The following is a 22197-nucleotide window of genomic DNA, read 5'->3' as shown; positions in this document are numbered from 1 at the left end:
TGTACTAAAATATCATTAATGAAACAAATAATTTAATTATTCTACAATAAAAACAAAATATTAGAAGTAATAAATAACTTGAGAATTATATTAAGAATGTTATTAAATTATATTTTTATTAAATTTTATTTAATAAGATTATTAAGATTATTTAAAAGTAAACAATGTTAATGGATTAGATTTATTAAGATGTTTATTAATTATGCTTGTTTATATATTACATGGATGTTATTTAACATAATGCTAAACAAAAGTATTACTTAACATAACAATGGAAGATAGGTAGAGGCAGGCCAAGGTTTCTGGTTTGCTTTGAAACATAACAATGGAAGTTAGGCAACCACACAAGCTGAAAAAAAGAAAAGAAAAAAGCCAATGGATGAACTGGAAATTAGGCAATCTAACAGAATTTCTCTAAAAGTGACAAAATAATCAACAAGAAACCTAGTATTCCACCATGTTTAACCCCAATGATCTTGTTGCAATGGAAAAATATGGAAACCAAACAACAATACAAGAATTACGAACAATAAAAAGCATCCAAGCCAAAAAATATGGAACTTTCCCTTTTTATATTTAACACTCTCCAGTATTAGATAATAGATAGAGATATCTAACTACCAAGGCTAAATCTAAACTATACAACAACTCTTTCAAATATTAATAGAATTAAAAGAGCCCATAAGCCAAGCTAATGAAAAGCATAGTGAACAATGAACAAAAACATGGAAGGAATTCATGATATAACAACATTTCAACCAACATGGATTTGAGCAGCATATTGTTTCTTTAAATCTACTTCTGTATATAATTTTTCTTTACCGATCTAAGTACTTCCATAAATAGGAAAACTTCCAGCTCGAAAAAAAAAAGAGCACAGACAACCTTTCACTTCAAATGTGAAACACGTGCTTAAGATGAAATTGATAAAAGGAGTTAGTGTACCCCGCCAACCCACATACAAAAAAAATGGCAAACCACAAATTAACATAAACGGTCGTTCATGTTCCATGCAAAAAATGGGTATGCACGTCACACAATTATCACTCATAGCTGACTTGTCATCTACACTCATCCCAGAGAAGAGATCATCCACATTTTTTGTTCCCTTAGTAGTGTGAAATGAGACATCTGGAAAGGGATCATCATCATTTTTCAGCTCACTGGTGCTGAGATTAGTACCAATACCATCTCCTAGTAAGTCGTCAATAAGAGGTGTTGCTATCCGTACTATAGTATTTTGATAATTTTGATCTTTTGTGGAACTATCTAGTCCATTGTAATCGTCTGGATCACCAGTGTCGATCAGGTCAGGCATTTGAACAAGTGTGGTCTCAGCTTTCAAAAACTTTTTTGAAGTACTTGCCAAACCACCAGGTTGTTCCCCATTCAAAAGGACTAATACCTGTTTAATAAGCAAATATATATATGTCAACTGTGGCATCTATTTCATTAACTCAGTAAATTGTATCCTACCAGCTTTAAATTAGTATTCAGTGTAAATAATAACTTTTTAAAGTCAGAGAGCACTATAGATCATAACATTTAAAGCAGTAAAGATTGAAGTACAATATCATATGAAGATCATCATTACTGTCATTTTGCTGAAGAGAAACCAAAATAAGGGAACTTTAACATAATGTGACATCAATTGAGAGCCATCTTAAAATATCTCAATCTGTAGGTTCAAGGAAAAGGTAGAGATGGAACTGTCCTCAAATAATAATGGAGAGGAAACAAAAGACTGATCAAAATGAAGGGTCTTAATTCTCTGAACTAATGTTTAAGGGGAAAAAATGAAGCAGCAACCAAAATTTAATTAATAGATAATAGTAGTTTCCTAGATTTTTTAATTAATATTATTTAAAAGAAGCACCAACAAACAACACATTAGATTTGCATAAATATGCCATCAATAAATGCAATACCTTAATGAACTCAAACAGGATGGAAACTCAATTGGCCTTCCTACACTTATCATGAAACCAAAATACAAATAACATTTCAAGTGAACCTCCAAAAAAAAATATTCCATATCGCTAAAAGCAAGTTGTTAAGCATAAGTTAGTTCAATTTTCCTTTATTTCCTATGACATTAGTTTACAGAATGAGAGCTTACTGTAGTTGCTACATAAAACAAAGGGGGAAATGAGAAAGAACCTACAAGCATGCCATAAAAAACAATGCTCTGGGCTGGCATTAAAGCATAACAAAAATGATATTTTCATCTTTCTGATTAAAAGTAAAACAGAGGGTTGACTGAGATATTTACCTTGTTAGCCTTTTCTCTGAGGGAAGCTTAGGAAGACTCAGAACATCTCAAAACAACTTATTTGATCTCGGTAAAGTAAGAAGCCACAACTAAGAAATGTTCATCTTCCTTTTTCCTCAAAATGGACTCAAGCACACATACAACTTTCTGATACTATGGTTATCAATCCTCATTTATTGCAAGAAATCATTTTAAAACTAAAATTAATAGAAAACAAATTTTAAATTAACAGAAAACATAGTTAACATTTCTCAGCATAAAGCCTTCATCTTTTGTGCAAACAAATTTTAAATTAACAAAAACCAATACATGAACTCCAACAAATTTCAAGAAATGCAAATAAACAGAACTCAACTAGTTGAAATCACAAGCCATTCGGAAAATAATAGAATCAGACAAACATGCAATAGAATAAACAAATAATAGAATCACATTGAAAAAATTTTCATCTGTTCAATTGAACATGCAATAAAAAGAAAAGCCGAATGGAAAATGCTAGAAACGAATCAAAATTAGGGGAACAAAAACAAATATTCCAGATTTCAGCAAAAGCAAAACTAAATTGATTTTACAGAAAAGAAAAGAAAATAGGGAAAGAGTGCGAGCATTTTTTTGTTGTTGATAAAACGGAGAAAATAAAAGAAACGTACCAGAAGAAGAAGCAGAAATCGATGGAAGGGAAGAAAATTACCTTGCAATATGGAAGGGAAACGTTGGAGAGGATGAGGGACAGAAAACGGAAAAGAAAATGAGAATTAGGGGGAATCCCTATTCGGCGCTTTCAGTGGGGAATGGCTACTATAGCCAACGGGGGTAATAGGGGCGGAAGGGAATCAGGGTGTAATCCCGTTTGGTGGTGGGCCCAGAGAATTGGGGGAATGCATACTGATTCCCCCAACCAAACATGCCCTAAGTAAACACTTGCCTACAAATTTGTTATTTTATTTTTTTTTAAATTTCACCTATACCATTCAAATAAATTATAAATGATGAAATGAAGACTACTACTTATTCAATTTATAAATAAAAAATTGCAGGAGCCATCGTGTAAGTAAACATTGCATGTGTTCAAGATTAATACACATACATTGTCAAAAGGTCTCTCTCCAATCCCTGCTTTCAGGCTTGTGTAGGAATTCTATTAACAGGACAATTCATAGTATCATTTTCATCCAATACATCCAACATGATAAATGAAATTATTAATCACTTTCATTCTCATTTTATATAATAGTATTTGTATCAACTATTAAGGTATGGAGCGATGACTTGACTCTTAACTCTTTACAATTGATTTTCGGACTAAATTAAATTAAGAAATAAATATAGAAGTTAAATACTTTTAAAACTCATTTACAAATAAAAAAATTAATCTTGATAATTCACTTAAACTTGACCTCGGTCATTATGGTTCCACAATCTAATTAGCATGACAGATAGAACCATAAAATTAGACCCTTTTGATTCTATTACACCTATTCTAAATATAAGTAAGATGGTGTATTTTCAAGATAATAGAGTGATCAATGATTGGGTTCCAGTAACATGTCCATAAAGCCAATAAAAAAATGTTTTTAGGCCCGAGTTTAAACTATCAAATCACTCCTACATTTGAGTTTAATTTGTTAATCTTAAGGAAAATATTGTTCCTCCAAAAAATGATGTTCTTGATAGCACGAGATTAAACTACATGTTTAAAAGGATTTAAAACTATGTCAAGTCAATATTACTCGATCCATCAATATACAAAGATATATAAATCTTGTTTTATTGCCAATTTCAATTTAAATGAAGAAAAAAAATTTTCTTCACCCTATCATCAAATCTTGTCAAGATATTTTGAAAATAATTTTTAGAAACAAATCAAATTTCACGACTTGCCTACTTTCTATGCTCAACAAAAGTTGTGTACATGACCAAGTCTTGAATGGGCATTTGCAGAAGAAAATTTTTTAAACGAATTAAAACTTTATTAAGTGTCATTATTTATTATATCTAACTAAATTAAATTAAATCAATTAAGCCATAAATAAATAGGTCAAATCATTTTAGAACTCTTTTATAAAGAAATCATATTCTTCAAGGATTAATTTATCTTAATTAATTTAAATTAATCTGAGAATAATAATAAATAAAAGAGTTTAATCAATGCAAATAATTCAAATAAAGAAACTATAGAAATAATAACACTCTTCTACTTGGTTGACTAACATTATGGAAGGGGATTGCCTCCAAGCCATTTAACACAACTTCATAAATTCAGAAGTCTAGAAGTAAAAAATATGAAACTTGAAGAGAAAATTCTTTAAGACTAAAAATTCTTTTCAAAATCCAAATAAATCTTTGAAGAAATCAAAGAACTAGTAAAAATTCTAAAGAACATCACATTAGTTCTAAAGAAAATTGCTCTTCGATCTTGTCCAACCAATAAAAAGGTAGCTAAACTCGTTCTTTGAGATCAAACCTAGAAGTAACTTGAAGCATAATTATCCATTCAAGATCAATTTTAGAAGATACTTAGATCAAAGCTCTCCTCATACATGCACAGATAGGGTAAAATTTATTAAATTCCAATCACCAAAGCTGTCAATTTTCAAGCTTGAGAAATCAGCAGACTTGCGACGAATTTTTGGATGGGATCCTGGCATTTCTGGGTTGAGATGTCACATTTCATTTTAAGATCTATCTCATAGCTTCGAAACGCATTTTGAATCACTCAATTATGAATTCAAGAGCTCAAGTTATGACCGTTTTAGTGAAGACTATGCGAGTAGAATTTCTGAACGGGATTATGAAGGGAATTACAAATTTCGGGCTTTTAATTCGAGTTTAAATCATATTGGGTTCAGCTTTTAGGCTTAATTTTTATTATGTATGAGTTCAATATTGTATTTATCAGCTCTTATTGCAACACCCCTTACCCGAGACCGTTGTCGGAATCGAGTACGAAGCGTTATCCGACTTAACTTACTAATTTGGAGCATAAAAATTTACTTTTAAAATTAATTCTCTCACGTTCAATCAATATGTCCCAAAAAAGGATCCTCGAGACCCTAAAACATGCAATGAAAATGATTCGGGTCCAAACCGGGAATATTAAAAATTTTTCGATTACTTAAACAAATCAAAATAATTTATTTCAGTATTCACAATAAAACTGTCCACCTGCATAATAGTCACTAAATTAATTATAACATGAGTTACGAAACTTTAAATTTAGATCCGTAAATTTTCCCCGAAACTAGACTCATATATATTCTTACCATAAAATTTTCAGAATTTTTAGATTGTCAAATCAGTACAGTTTATTAGTTAAAGTCTCCCCTATTTCACTGTTTGACAGTCCTGCCCTCTCGTTACTAAAAATTAAATATCTCATTATACAGAATTAATATGGTGCTTCCACTTGTTTCTAATGAAAATAGACTCACTAAGGAATCAATACATATAAATTATAACTTCTAATTATTTCTGTACAATTTTAATGATTTTCCAAATTCAGAACAGGAGACTTTAGAAACCATTCTGATTTTGACTCACTAAAATTCTAATATCTCATAATATAAAATTCATTTGTCTGCACTGTTTCTTTCATATGAAAATAGACTCAATAAGATTTAATTCTATATCTGATTCATTCTTTAATTCCATTTCTACTAATTTTGGTGATTTTTCAAATTCACGTCACTGCTGCTGTCCAAAAACTAAACCATTGCAATTTTTACTCTTTTATAATTTCTTTGTATTAACCCATATTTAAACATCCATAATACAAAACATGTTCTTAATTAGCCATTTTAATAGAAAATCATTAGCCATATCATATGAACACGCTCAAAATGACTAAGTCCCTATACATGCCATAACTTTACACGTTTCAAAATTACATATTACCGAGATGTCCGTGGATAGTGTGAGACGAACTCCACCATCCTTATGATCCCCGAACTGACTTAGCGGTACTATAAAGAAAGAAGGAAAATAAAGAAAGAAAGCATAAATCTTAGTAAGTTTACGAATAAATAAATAAAAACATTTATCATAAACAATTATATTCATAAATTTTCATTAAGCATTAAAATATTTACTTTCTTCTTTACTTACTCTCTTACTTGTTTACTTACTTGCTTAAACAACTCATGATTATAACTTACTCCTTCCTTACTGAAATTTCTTTTCTCAATTGATAACTGAGATACTCTTAATCTTATTAACTCACCTGAACTTGTCTGCTAGGCTTTTACCTGAACTTTCATGTAACATCGTCTATTTACTAACCTGTTGAATCATTTGGAATACTAATGATACTCGGGTCTGTTGTCTGAATATAACATGCCAAAGCTATGTCCCAGACATAGTCTTATATGAGATGTTTCTTGTACTGCCAATGCCATATCCCAAATATGGTCTTACATGGGAGTTCTCATATCGGTGCCCATGCCATGTCCCAGACATGGTCTTACGGGGGACCTTTCATCTCGGTGCCAACGCCATGTCCCAGACAAGGTCTTACATGGGACCTCTTATCTTGGTGCCAACAACATGTCCCAGACATGGTCTTACATGGGATTTCTTTACCCAAATGTCATGACATTTGTATCCGATACATTCATTATGTTTCAACGGGACTTTTTAACACTAATTCTCTATCATCTCATACTTGAGTCAACATTAAATAATTTCATAAGATAAATACATAATTGCTGGAAAATATCAGTATTAATAATAATTATTGAAATATTGTATTTATTTATCGTAAAGTTACCTCGGTACAAAATATGATCAAATCTAGCACTTTAGTCCTCAACCTTTTTCTTTCCTCGGTCTAACTCTGGATTTAGTTCTTCTTGATCTAAAATAGAAAATTTAGCTTATTTAATACTCACATTCATTAAAATAGTCCTTGACTCAAATTTGGCAAAATTACAATTTTGCTCCTAAACTTTTGCATATTTACACTTTTGTCCCAAAGCTCGGAAATTAAACTTCATCCCTTACTCTTATATTTTATGACATGCTGAACATTTTTACCTTCTATGGAAACATCAAATTCCCACTCTAACACTTACTTATGAACATTAGGTATTTTTACCGATTATGTCGTTTTACTCGTTTTCACATAAAATTGCTAAGCAAAAGTTGTTTAACATAATTACAAGCTTCATATTCTACCATAAAACATCAAAATAAACACATTTCACCTATGGGTATTTTTCCAAATATGAACCCTAGGTTAAATTATTGCTAGAATGAGCTAAATCAAGTTACTAGGACTCTAAAAACGTAAAGAACATTAAAAAGGGGGCTTGGGATCACTTACTATGGAGCTTGGAAGCTTGAAAACCCTAACTATGGCTTCCCCCATGCTAAATTTGGCCAAATGAAGAAGATGAGCATATTTTGCCATCTTTTCCCCTTTTTAATTCTTTTTTATTACTAAATGACTAAAATACCCTTCACTTAAAAATATCCTATTTCACATATCTCATGTTCATTTTTGTCGACAATTTAACCAATGGTCTAATTTCCACTTAAGGACCTCCAATTTAAAATTTCATAAAAATTAGACACCTCTAACATGTAGAACTCGACTTTTGCACTTTTTACAATTTTGTCTTTTTGACTAAATTGAGTGCCCAAACGTCGAAATTTTCGATCGAAATTTTCAAAAAATCATTCCGTGAAATTGTATACCATAAAAATATAATAAAATAATTTTTTTTCTCATCGGATTTGTGGTCCCGAAACCTGTTCTGACTAGGCTCAAAATCGGGATGTTACACTTATTATTTTATTATTATTTTCTTCCAACTTTTTTATAATTATTAAGTATTTTAAGTTATTCAGGAGTTTTATGTTAACAAGAAAGTTTGGTTTAAAACTACTTCTTGTTTAGATTAAATTAGAGTTCTTGTATACTTAAGAGTTTTATTTAGATTTATTTAGCTAATTTATATATAGGCTTTTGCATTATACAGAATTTCTCTTGAGTTTCTTTTAGAAGAGTTTTAACAATCTTTTTAGATTCTGGGGATTATCTTCAAACTTTTTCTTGCCAAGGTTTCTATATTGGAGGAGAAATTAGAGCCGCTTGAAGGGGGTTGTGGATTCTTCGTGTTTCCAAAACTTCTTAGGACTTCTACACGCCGCGTTCTATCTTTCCATTTATCTTCTTTATTCGCTTCCTTATTATTCTAATCTTTGGTTTATTATTTTATTTTTAGTTATTTATTTTTAATTATTTTATCTGACTTGAATTTGATTTCATTTCAGGTTGTGTCAAAAATCCAAGTTTCCTTCCAAACGTCTAGAGCCCTAAGTTAAATCCGCGACTTTGACAAACTTTACGATCCACATTCACGTTCATCCGTCCCATTCTTTATCATTTGGTATTAGATTTGGGCATTTTAGGTGTTCTTTTTGTTTTTACAAACTGAGTTCTAGCAAACAGCCTCAAAACAATTTTTTTTACCCTAACAGTTTTTAGGAAAAAATAGTTTTCAGTGGGTAAACATTTTTCAAACGATTTAAAACTTTACATACTATTTCATGACACTATTTTAAAGTATAAAAAATATTTACCACAAAAAAAAAGTGATCGAAAAAGAACAAAAAAATAAAATACGAAAAAAGGAAAAAAAAAGAAAATAATATGGGGGTTGAATTTTGTGCCCAAACTTTCCAATTTAGATCTACATTATTTGCCGAGGCTCCAGTTTAAATTTCGTGATTTTTGAAAATTGAGAACACCTCAAACAAAGTTTGCCAAGTTGCTTTGCAGTTTTTTAGGTTTTTAGGTTTTAGCAATATTCATTGACTCTTAGCCTTAGGTTTTCATTTGTTTTTTCGCTTTTTATTGCTCCTTTATGCATTGTAACACTTTATTGTTTCTTGTGTTAGTAGGTTAAAGCAGGTTGCACATTCTTTCCTCCGTGCAACAGATTTTTTTGATGTCTAGCCGATTTTGGACTCATAATGCTCTTAGGTTTGCTTTGTTAGTTTGATTCTAATACATTCATATTGATTGATATTGACACTTTTTAAATGATTTACAAGATTAATTCTTACCTCATTGAGAATTTGAGTGGCGTGTTCTTTTCTTGAGTGGCGTGTTCTTTTCAAGCTTTCATAATGATTCGTAATACTATGATTGAGAAGTTGAGAAGGAATCAAGAGGTTTGAAATGCTCGAGATCAGTAATGTGTCACTATTCTAGACATGATCAACAAAAATTTAGAAAGTCTAAGTACAAAAATTGAGCGTCAGAATCATAATTGGGGAGATAAGATTGATCAATCTCATCTTCATGCAAGTAATGCTTGACGTGTCTCTCGTGCAAATGATGCGACTTTGGTTAATAATGACTGTAGACAACATTGTTTAGCCAAACCAAAGTTCATCATCCCACCATTTTTAGGGAAATATGATCCCGAAGCATATTGTGTGTGAGAATAAAAAATTGAACATATGTTTCGTTACTATAAATACCGAGAAGAGGAAAAAGTCCAATTGGCGACCCTTGAATTTTTAGATTATGCGTTGAGTTGGTGGATTCAACTTGGAATTAATCGTTAAAAAACCCACGAAAGGGTAATTGAAACATGGGACGAGTTGAAGCAAGTGATGCGAAAGCGTTACGTTCATTCTCATTACTATAGAGAGGTCTCAACGAGACTTCAATGTCTTGTTCAAGGTAATCGACCAATTGATGAGTACTTTAAGGAGATAGAGATGCTTATGCAAAGAGCAAATATACGAGATGAAGAAACTACCATGGTGCGATTTGTAAATGGCTTGAACATTTCGATATCCAATACTCTTAATCTTCAAACCTATATTGATCTTGATGAGATGATACACAAGGCAATTGAGATTGAGCAACAATTTCAGCAACATCAATCTCGTCAATTTGGCGCATCACACTATTATCGAGGTACAAGTTCTAATTCTAGTTTCAAGAATTCGAAACCTTCTTATGCTACTAATAAATGGCTACCAAAATGTGATAAGACTAAGCCTTTTGAGTGGAAAAGTAGGGTTCCTATAAATATTTTTCTACATCTTCTTAGCAGCCCACTTCTACTAAATTTTCACCAAAAAAACAAAGAGTTCATGATATTGAATATTTTACATGCAAAGGGCATGGGCACTATAGTCGTGATTGTGTCAACAAGAGATTTTTGTTGATAGAAAAAGATCTTAAGGGTTTCCAATATCCAATTAAATATCCAACTAGAGAAGAAAGTAAGTATGACTTTGTACCTTTTGTTGATTCTTTCTCTAGTGGAAAAGAGATTTGCGATGACGAACTCTGTGAACTAGAAAAAGATGATAATGAGAATTTCTTGATAGAAACGTCATGTTCTCCTATTGAGATAGATTGTACTGAATTGAATATTCATAATACTTGTGATAGAAATATGAGAAGTGAGGAAAAATCATGTGAAAAGACAAAGAGAAATGAGACCTTTGGTGATAAAAGTCTACTTAATGGTCCAAATTTGAGTGAAAATCCATATGAGGTAAAATTGGAGAGTTCTCAAGTGGAAAAAGAAAATGAAATGCAAGAAAATACCCATACAAGAGTGAGGAATGATTATGTTTTAACTAACTCTAGCTTAAATTTTTTTAGTGGTGTTTCTTTATTACAACATTTCAAGGATCCATTGACGGACTCTCAATTATATTACTCTACCATCGATAGACGATTTTCCTTGTGGAAAAGTGGTAAGTTGAACATTGGTGATTCTCCACAAGTGCTAGAAGGTAAGGAAAGTAATGATACATCAAAAATTGAAATATGTAGGCATCCCTTGAATGTTTTTGATAAGTATGCTACTGATTTTATTTTTCCTTATGACATGTTTTCTCATTGGTCAATAAACAATTGTCTGAAAGTTCAATTTATTTTATGGGTTTATCTAGGTATTTAAAGTTTACTTTTGTTGCATTCGACATGTTTATTAAAGAACCTCATGCATTTGATCTTGCAACAAAATTTTCTACCTTAAACTCTAAATATGAATTTTTACATAATAATATTAAACTACTTGATTTTTATAATTATGTGAAATTCTTTACTCATCATTGGAAGTTCTTATGGATGACCATGCATATTCAAAGAAAGTTTCAAGTTATTTTTTACTTGAACACTCATGTGCCTAATATTTCTTTGTCTAGTGTTGATGGTTTGTTTTTGAAGGAGAGATATTTGATCCATACTGATTTGGGATATTAAAATTATATATTTGATCTTGGAGATAGTTTTGGCGCACAAGAAAGCTTAGGTAAGTATTTTATTTATTTTATTGTTATTTATTCTAATCCCTTTTCTTTATGTGCAGCTAAAGATTCAGGGACGAATCTTCTTGAGGAAGGGGGGAATGATGCGAGTCTCAAGGCACAATTTCAGACCCATGAATGTGATGGACTCACACTACCTCAAGGCCAAAAAATAGTGTCATAGGATAAGCAAATCTAATCAAGATTCGATCAAAGACAAGGTTTGAGGACGAATCTTTTTGAGGAAAGAGAGAATGATACATGTACAGATGGTGTGAAATTTATTAAATTTCATTCACCAAAGCTGACAATTTTCAAGCTTAGGAAATCAGCAGACTTGCGACTACTTTTTGGATGGATCCTGACATTTCTGGGTTGAGATGTCTCGTGGCGTTTGAATATCTATCTCTTATCTTCGAAACGCATTTTGAATCACTCGATTTTGAGTTCGAGAGCTCAAGTTATTACCGTTTTAGTGAAGACTGCGCGAGTAGAATTTCTGAATGGGATTATGATGGGAATTACAAATTTCGGGCTTTTAATTCGAGTTCCTTCAGATCGTCTAGAGCCCTAAGTCAAATCTGTGACTTTGGTAAACTTTACGATCCGCGACTTTTGTAAACTTTACGATCCACTTCCGCATTCATCTGTCTTATTCTTTATCATCTCCCCAATTTAGTTGCATCAACAAAATATATATAACACATTTCTCAAGATCAAGTCTCAATGACCGTTAAAACACATTTCAAAATCAAGTCTTCATGATCCTTGAAGTGGACTTTATTGACTCAAAGATTAAACAGACCCTTAAATTCAAATCAAAATTTCAAGGAAACATCTTTTTAAACCCGTTTTCAAGATCAAGTGTGATGATTCTTGAAGTAGATTAAATGCATCCAAAATTAAGTCTAAAAAACTTTTGTATCAAAGTTCCATTAAAGAAAAAAAACAAAGGATTTTCCAGAGATTGTAACTCAATATTATAAATATATTTTTTATTTTTCTAATTTTTCAAGTCAATATTGTTGACTCTAAATTTATGGGTACAACAACCAAATCAATAATATTGCAATATGTTCATTTATCTGCAATCACATTATCGTAATTCATTTATCACTTACTCAATTTAATTCAATTATCAAGGTTATTAGAGTTAATCAGTCGATTTAATCGATATTTAAATTAAAACAAATATTCAACCGATTCAATTTATGAAATATAATAAAAAGTTTCAAACCGGAAATCAAGAATTGAGAAACTTATTAAAAAGCTAAAAATGATTTTTTTTAACAAAAAAGTTCAGGTTTTTTCTCATGATGTATCTTTGATTTTATTTTTTTTATAATTTTAAATACTATTAATCTTTTCAAGTGGTTACCGTGAAACTAAAGATCCCATGGGTTCCACCTCTAATTTAATTCTTACAACATCATCCACCACCGATTGCAAAAGTATTTTGCCGCCGACTGCCGACCGACTCTATTTCAGTTCCGGACTCGAGATGAAAAGAGAGTTCATCATTCCGAAAGCAAAGCAATCGGTCATTAATGAGTTGCTAAAAGAAGAAAAGAAAAAGAAAATTGCCTTTTATGATTTCTACTATTTACCCAAGCGAAGTATTTGACCTACCAACTTAACAAACCAAACCAATTTTGTCATTTGTCAACAAGATCAAAATTCAATGCACCTACTCCATCTATATTTCCCCGAAACTTGCAATCGAAAAAAAGAAAGTTTGACTCACACAATAATTGATGGACCACATTGCATGTTCACACAATTCCAAATTTAACTTTTATAATCATTTTCTTATTTCAGATTATTTCTTTTCTTCTTTTTTTTTTTTTTTAAAATGAGATTATTTGAAAACGAATCACTTGAGTTCTAGTTATTTTCATTCAATAAAGAAAATCAATTTTCTTTTATACTCAATATATTCCAAGTTTTTCCCCCTTTGATTGTTGGCTTTGGGGGCCAAGACAACTTACATGACATGAGAGAATTTCAAGGCAATAGGGATAAAAAGTTAGCAAAATTAACTACTTTTTAAATTGGGATTTTTTCCAATTAAATTAGCTTATTTATTCATAATCATTTGTAAACAACAATTTAGGTTGAAACATCCTTCTCAAGCCAAATTTAAAAAAAAATTCAAATATTTGGTTTTAGAAAGTCCATTTGTGTGCTAAAATATAAATTTACTTCTCATAATATTAAAAATTTATATTAATTGCTTTAGAAATTACTTAAAATTTATATATCATAAATCATAATATTAAAAATTTAATATCAATTAAATTAACTTATTTTTACATTACAATATCATTTCTAAAATAAATATTTTAACTTCTTTATATAATATTTTAATAACAATACTAAATACTTAAATCTTAAATCCGACTTTGTTAATTTGAGTTTTCTGAAGATTTTCCCTATAACAATGAAACCAATGAAATATGATTAGTTGACAACAATTTATTTTATTTTAATTGGGTAATTTAATTTTTTTCAAAATTATATTTATGACATATCATATATGAATAAGTTTAAAAGTTTATTAAATTACATTAATATTATTACATATATTCGTACTCGATATAAAAGGTTGCAAGTAAATCTTCAGACAGTATTAGGTAGCAACTAGGGGGAGAAGTTTTAAGTAGAAAAGTCCAAATAAATGACTGATAGCATCATACTTCCATGGCAGGTAAAAGATGCTATGTCACTTTGAAATGAGATACTTTTTCTTTAACCAACCACTTCCACTTACATAAAATCCATATAAGCAAAGCTCTATATAAAGGGTATCAAGAGAGTGAGAGTCACCTCAGCATTCCTTCATAACTTCTTCATTTCTATTTTTCTTTCTGCTAATGGCATCAAATACTTGGGGTTTCCTTTCATTTTTCATGGTTCTCGTTGTAACCTCAGCCTATCCAATCAAAACCAAGCAATATAAACCATGCAAACACTTGGTTCTTTACTTCCATGACATTATTTACAATGGGATGAACAAAGAGAATGCTACATCCGCCATTGTTGCAGCACCACAAGGAGCTAACTTGACCATCTTGGCAAGTCAGTTCCATTTTGGGAACATAGCGGTATTCGATGATCCCATTACCTTGGATAATAACCTTCATTCAAAGCCTGTTGGTAGGGCTCAAGGCATGTATCTTTATGATACCAAAAACACTTACACTGCTTGGTTAGGGTTTTCATTTGTTTTCAACAGCACTGATTATTACCAAGGTACCATTAATTTCATTGGAGCTGATCCATTGATGAATAAGACTAGAGATATCTCTATTGTTGGTGGCACTGGTGACTTTTTCATGCATAGGGGTGTTGCAACTTTGATGACTGATTCCTTTGAAGGTGAAGTGTATTTCAGGCTCAAAGTTGATATCAAGTTCTATGAATGCTGGTGAAAAAGGAAAATTCAAAGGGGGGGGAGGGGGCAAGGATGGGGAGAATAAGTGAATTGGAACTGAGTGTGATTGTGTTTGTAAACTCAGTCCTGCATAAAATCTTTGCCTCTTAAATATCTATTATGAATGGAAAATACTGTCTCATGCACTAAATTACACTCCACACTCTCAATATTTCAAAATTTCTTTTCTAAAATTAAAGTGTACGGTTTATAAAGATTAATCTTTTCAAGGTTTGTGATTATCCTCCCAATAATATAATTTTCAAAATTTTAACTTAAGCCCTTCTTTTGAAAATGAATGTGTTTTACTATTGTATTTTTTTTTAATGTACCATGGAAGCCCTTATATTAGAAGACAAATTACATTTTGTCGCCTCTACTTAAAAAATAGGCATACTAGTCCTTGTACATTAGATTTAAAAGCAAACGAGTTTTTTTGTTAAAAATTTCATTCATTTCTATAGTTAAAAAACCGAAAGTATGAGGTGCACATGGCACGCTATATGTCATTGTTTGGTTGTTTTGTCAACTTTGCTAGTTTTTAATAGTACAAATGGATATAATTTTTAACAGAAAGTATCAATTTGCTCTTTGATTTAATTTACAAGTAATAATTTATCTACTTTTAATAAAAAGTAAAATATAAATTAATTTTCTCTTACAAGTACTTCGATAATAATTTTACCTATATTTATAATGTGAGTTTGCAAGTGTTGGAATCTGGAGCAGTGGGACTTGGTACTACAAAATTCTACATATATTTTTAGTCTTCTAATTAATTAATTTATCATAAATATCAAATCAACTTTTGTTTTATTATTCGCCTTTTCTACAAAAATACAAGACTTCTAAACTAAGAGTATTCAAAGGTCATATTCATTTTACAATTTTCCTGATAAATTGATAATTCCTTTATCATTGGGTTTCTTTTGCTTTTTGAATAAATCATTGCTTAATTTTGAATACTAAACAAAGAATCCAGGTATGATCTTCTTTCAAAATTAATTTAAATATATTCTATTATATAAAACTCAAAAAAAATTTGTTTACTTATATTAAGGAAACATTTTAATTGAGCTTTTGACAATTTATTTGTGGTTCCCAACATAAATCACATTAAATGCAAGGAAAAAATGAGAAAATTTTATTTTTGTTGGCAAGCACAAGTCAAAATATAGGGTAAGTTGAAACTGGAATAACAAACAAGTAGAAATAAGAACAAAGTTGGACAAAAAAACTTGGTTACGCAAGTTATATTTTTTCTACATCTGCATGTGTTTTCATTATAATTCAATAAGTAGAAGCTATTATTTATGTCTTACACATTTATCATGTAGCAACTTTACATCTATAATCTAATATGGATCACTTTCCATTAAGATTTTCTTCTTAAAAGCTTAGTTGTAAGCAAAGTGATTCACTTGATTTAACTTACAAAATGCAACTCTAAATGCTAGTTCCTACAGGAACAATGTTAAGTTCTCTCTTTATATTTTTCTATCTAGTACAAGCTGATCATATATAAGAGTTTTGACATGCTAAGATACAAATCAATTACAATCATATTCCCCCATAAATAGCTATACAAAAAGGTCTTCAATCATCCTCGTAAAAGCTAAATAAGGATTGAGATCTTATAGATATTTCAAAGTCAACATGGTTCAATCTCGTTTACTAAGGGAACTTGGATTGTATTGAAATACTTTAATTTGATCCTGCAAAACTAACACCATGTTTGGTTGGATGTAATCCCATAACTATTACTTGTATACTCGTGGGCCTAGGTTATTACTTTGTTTGGTTGGGAGAGTTGGCAAATCGGCCCATAATGGAAATGGACGTTATTGCGGGACGACCCGTAAAAGCCATTCCATGACATGGGCTAAGAATAGGGATTCCATTCCAGATGGAATGAAAATGTAATCATGGCTGGACTAAAATATCCCTTCTTCATCTCTTTCGCTCGCTCGTTTTCCCCAACTGCTTTCCCGAAATTGAAACTTGCGTTTGAAATCGACGACTTGCAGAGGCTCTGTTCGCTCGTTTACAATTGTTCATCCTGATTGAAAGGTAAGTTATATTAAAAGTTTCATATTATTCGTTCCCCCTGTTCATCTCTCTTCAAAAGGTTTTTCTTTTTTTTTGGAGGACTTTTTGTTTCCCCAAATTTGGCTTAATGTAGGTATGATCTTTTTTTCCCAAATTAACAAAGAAATGTCAAGATTTAAAAAATAAATTTGCTTTTTTCTAGACTTTCCTTTTCCCCTGACTATTACTCTGCCAACGTTTTTTTTTTGTTTCCCAGATGAACAAAAAATTTGTAGAAATTAAAAAATTGCTTTTATCAGGTCTTTTCTTTTTGTTTCCCCCAAGTTTTTGATAATCCAACAATGCTATTTTTCCCAGTTTTAAATTTTTTTTCAAGATTTCTAGAAAAAAATTGATTTGTTTCAAGATTTATTTTTTGTTTCTCACTGAATTTTTCGTATAAGTTTCCGAATTTGCCTATTGAAATCTGGTTTTGGTTTGTTGTTTGCGTCATTGTTTTTTTTTTGTATGACTTCTTAATCTGTAAAAAATTCACAGTTGACTTGTCTCTTATTCTAGAACTATATTAATTTTTCATTTTGCTTTTATTATGCAGGTAAGCAATCTAGAAGTTTACAATTTCTACTGATTGTTTCTCAGAAAAACTTGAAAGGTGATACATTTAAATTATATAGATTTATTTAACATCTTTTTACTTATAATTTATGTAAAATTCGAGCATGTGGGTAGCCAATTGAGTCATTTTAATTCATATTAAGACATTAGACATAATTTGAGTGAAGTTTGTAATTTTATACAATTTAGTATTGATTTTACATAATTTTTCTATTTTATGCTACATGTTAATTTTTACTCAATTTGTTGTAGTTAGACTACTAAATTAATTCATGTGGGAGTCAATAATATCACACATGAACATAAGTTAATTTCTACTTCATATGGATGACAAGCTCACCAATTGCACTCATAAATTCAATTTAACCCAACTTGGAATATGATTGCTAAAAAGAATGAAGTCTGCTCTCAATTGGGTTGTCAAAATCGTCCAATAAGGGAGGAGAATGGCCCAAATTCGAAAAAGGCATGAGAGCAGCCCAAATTAGCTTTGGGATAATTAATTTGAAGGTCTACATGTGCAACAAAATCGCAAATCAGCCCCCAAATTCCACCTTGATTACCGTCCACTCCCTTGCATGATTCATGCTTGACATGCATGAATCAAGCAACCACCCAACCTCCCATCCCACATTTCATGGTCGGGCAAGCAAGGGAGTAATTCAAGGGATCTCCAAGCTATTTTTTAGTAAACACTCATGCTACTCTTCAACTATAAATGCCACTTCTCATCTCTCATTCCAATCATCATTCATACATCCCTCATTCATCATCAACTCATATTTCTATTATCTTTCTTTCCTCTCTTCCACGCATAAGCCATCCATTTCCCTACTACCCTTTAGCTAGCATTTCCCTTGAGAAAAACTCTCTTGGACAACCACCTTAAGGAGCAGTTTGCAAAGGAGCAATCATGAGAGTTGGAGGAAGCCACCACGATCGATCTTCGGAGAATTGCTGAAATCATCAAGAGTTTCTTCTTTCCTATTCTTTAATTTTGTTATTAGTTATTCAACATGTTTGCAAATTTCTTTAATATTTTTTCATTAAAGATGATGACTTAATTTTGTTTTGGCTAGAATGATTGCATTAATTTGATGAAGTTCATTTGATTCATGTTTATGGTGTTTTGTGCCTCAATTGTTCATGCTTCCAACTAAAATCATTTATGTATTTCATGCATTAAAATATGTTTGAATACAAATCTAACTCAGAAGAGTTTTATTACCTTGTATAACTTTTAGATTTGTGTGATTAAATTGTTTCAAACCTAACCCGTCCCTAATACTTCACATAAATTCTAAGGAATCCTTAGTTAAATATGGACATAGAAATATGCATGTTTTTCTAAGTATAAGATTTTGAAAGAACTTACATTAGATTCCAAGTTAATGAATGATTGAGTTGCCATGGAATTTTTCTGGACCGTTGTTAAACATGATGAAAAATGAATTAAGTCAAATGTTGTAATTATTCTATCCTATTCATGTTATTGTTGTTAACTTGTGAAATTGCTTCTAAACCATCACCTTGAATTTCATTTCATTTGCATTTGGTTAACTTGCATTTAGTTAATTAACTTAATTTGACACTTATAACTCAAAATTATTGTGTTTTTCTTAACCAACTTGTGAATAGTAATTTTACAACTATCAATTTAAACACAGCCCCTGTGGAGACGATAACTCTTATACTTACTTATTACTTGATAATGGATGTGTATACTTGTACACTCCGTCATGAATCAAAAGGCTTGTTAAATAAATCAACAACTTGATCATCACTTCTGCAATACTCTAGCTCAATTGCTCCTTGATTGCTAAGATCTCGTGAAAGTAATATTTGGCATGCTTCATCCATGCAACCCAAGATTCTTTGACAACTTGATGGCTACGTTGTTATCATAGAAAGTTGTAGTGGCTGTTTCTAGCTTGAATTGTAGTTGTTCAAGGATTCTTGTAAGCCAAATAGCTTGACAAGCATAAGTTGTAGCAACAACAAATTCAGCTTTTGTGCTTAATAATGTGACAATTGATTGCTTCTTAGATGACCACGAAATAGCCCTTGTGCCAAGCATAACAACATAGTCTGAAGTGCTTCCATCTTGATCTCTTGTATAATCACTATCAGTGAAGCCAATCATGTCTGGCTTTTCATCATTCTTGTAGAAAATCTCAAAATCCTTGGTTTCTTGTAGGTAACAAAGGATTCTCTTGACAGTAAATACATGTTTTTTATTCGGGCTCTTTATGTACCTACTAGTAAGACTCACAGAATATATAATGTCTGGCATCATAGTAGTTAGATACATCAAACTGCCTACAATTTGTTTGTAAATTATGCTATTCACCTTCTTCCCATCTCTTTTTTTAATTAGCTTTAAGCTAAACTCAGTTAAAGCTTTTGTAGAGTTGCAATTCGTCATCTTAAATCTGTCCAAAATTTCTCTCACATATTTTTTCTAGGAGATAAAAATTTCATCACTTCTAAGCCAAAGAAATAGTGCATCTTCCAAAGATTAGATATCCCAAACTCATCCAGCATAGATTTCTTAAAATCATCAAACAAGGCACTATCATTCCCAGTAAAAATAATATCATCAACATATAAGCACATAAAGAATATTTTCCCATTATCTCCAATTTTAACAAAAAGTGTATGTTTATATAGACACTTTTGAAACCCCCACCCTCAAAAATAATCCTCAACGCGACCATACCAAGCACGTGGAGCTTGTTTTAGTCAATAAAAAGCTTTCTTCAATCGATAAACATTATGCTCATCTCCAACCTTAATATAACCAAGAGGTTGTTCAACAAATACCCCTTCCTCCAAGTATCCATGTAAGAATGTCGATTTGATATCTAACTGGAAGATAGGCCAAGAGTTCTACGCTACTAAAGCAATCACCAATCTAATGGTGCAATGTCTTGCAACCGGGGCAAAAACTTTTGTGTAGTCCACACCATACTCTTGTTTGTACCCCTTAGCTACTAATTGCGCCTTGCACTTATCAACCTCCCTATTTTCCTTGAACTTCGTCTCGTAGACCCACTTAGATGTAATGGCTTTGTGCCGCTTAGAAAGATTAATCAACTCCCAAATATCATTCCTTTCAATGGCTTTGATTTCAGCATCCATTGTCTCTTTCTATTTTGCCTCCTTGACAACACTTTCAAAACTTCTTGGATCACAATCTACAAATAATGCAAAATGAGAAATTGCATAATCATTTTCTCTAATTTCGGTTACCTCATAATCTTGCATCCATGCAGGCCTTCTTCAAACACAACAAAGTGCTTCAACTGCTATGATAGTTTCTTCTCCAAGTGTAGGCAATACTTCAATAACTGATGGAGAAGTATTCTTGTAACACCCCTAACTCGTATCCGACGTCGGAATAGAGTTACTGAGCATTACCAAACTTACAACTTAAACAATCATACATTCAAAAACATTCATTCAGTCCCTAATATGAGCCCTCGAGGCCCCAAATAGACAATAAAAGTGGTTCGGGACTAAACCGAGTACTCAAGAAATTTTTAGAAAAACATTGAAAATTTTCAAAGTGCAGGGGACACATGCCCGTGTGGCCAAGTCGTGTGTCTCACACAGCCAAGAGACACGCCCGTGTTTCAGGCCGTGTGGGCATTCGAAATAGGATCACACAGCCGTGTCTCAGCCCGTGTCCGACCCTGAGTAACTCACAGACTTGGGTCATATGACCAACCATACATCCGTGTGCCAGGCAGTGTACCCTTCGAAATGGCCTTACACACTCGTGTTCCAGGCCTTGTGCTAGGCCGTGTGAAAATTGGAAGGTAAACTGACTTGTGCCACATGGCCAAGCCACACACTCGTGTGCTAGGCCGTGTGAAGCTACTGACTTGCTTTCTAAAAAAGTATCAGAGGACACACGGTCGTGTCACCTGGTCGTGTGTCACACACAGTTGAGACACACGCCCGTATCTTTGCCTTTATGGACAAAAATAGGTCATTTTCGAAGCCATATTCCTCACCCACATTGGTACCAACCTATACACATCAAATTGCATATAACCATGGCATAAATAGGCACTCAAAACCAACCAATATCAATGTTATAACATGTACTTTCCAAACATGCAACATGATATCCATCAACACATTCCTTGACCACTTTAAAACATACCAATCACACTTCCAAAATATAACTAAATGGTCAAACACATATGTGAGACATTGTGCCTAACTTATCATGCATACTCATCTCATTCCCAACCATTTAGTGCCAAACATAATTTCACAAGCAAGGCATTCATATAGCAACTATACACCACATATCAAAAGGCCATTTATACATATTTACATAACCAAACATATACCAATTTCAAGCCAAATTAAATGGCCAAAATACATCAAGACATATAGGTTACATTAGCTAGAACACCTATACATGCCATTTAACCCCAAACATAAAGTCCAAAGTACCAAAATAAGAGTTTGTTAGTGTGACGCGATCTCCGACAACTTCCAAACCGAGCGAGCTTTCGATCACTATAAAATA

General features: G+C 31.8%; 2 protein-coding genes and 2 long non-coding RNA genes across 5 annotated transcripts; 1 reads left to right on the top strand and 3 right to left on the bottom strand.

The window, feature by feature from the left end:
* Positions 1 to 781: 781 nt before the first annotated feature.
* LOC105788256 (uncharacterized) lies at positions 782 to 3308 on the bottom strand. 2 transcript variants are annotated; one of them, XR_008192910.1, is made up of 2 exons: positions 2273 to 3308; positions 782 to 1405 (listed from the first exon to the last, which is right to left on the bottom strand). It is a non-coding gene; the product is annotated as an uncharacterized LOC105788256 (long non-coding RNA). The 2 variants fall into 2 exon arrangements; XR_008192909.1 differs by having other exon boundaries at positions 2964 to 3308.
* A 2682-nt stretch (positions 3309 to 5990) lies between these two features.
* On the bottom strand, positions 5991 to 7648 carry LOC128034669 (uncharacterized). Its single transcript, XR_008190806.1, has 3 exons — positions 7593 to 7648; positions 7038 to 7124; positions 5991 to 6234 (listed from the first exon to the last, which is right to left on the bottom strand). It is a non-coding gene; the product is annotated as an uncharacterized LOC128034669 (long non-coding RNA).
* A 6733-nt stretch (positions 7649 to 14381) lies between these two features.
* LOC105788258 (disease resistance response protein 206) lies at positions 14382 to 15266 on the top strand. Its single transcript, XM_012615058.2, has one exon. It carries the CDS (start codon positions 14428 to 14430, stop codon positions 14983 to 14985), a length of 558 nt encoding a protein of 185 aa, XP_012470512.1. The 5' UTR covers positions 14382 to 14427; the 3' UTR covers positions 14986 to 15266.
* Positions 15267 to 19503: 4237 nt separating this feature from the next.
* Positions 19504 to 20076, bottom strand: LOC128034060 (secreted RxLR effector protein 161-like). Its single transcript, XM_052622687.1, has one exon. The coding sequence runs from the start codon at positions 20074 to 20076 to the stop codon at positions 19504 to 19506; it is 573 nt and encodes a 190-aa protein (XP_052478647.1).
* Positions 20077 to 22197: the final 2121 nt, after the last annotated feature.

This window comes from Gossypium raimondii, chromosome 2, assembly GCF_025698545.1.
Source record: "Gossypium raimondii isolate GPD5lz chromosome 2, ASM2569854v1, whole genome shotgun sequence".
In the NCBI taxonomy this organism is placed as follows: Eukaryota; Viridiplantae; Streptophyta; class Magnoliopsida; order Malvales; family Malvaceae; genus Gossypium; species Gossypium raimondii.
This window is presented reverse-complemented; position numbering and strand designations above follow the sequence as displayed.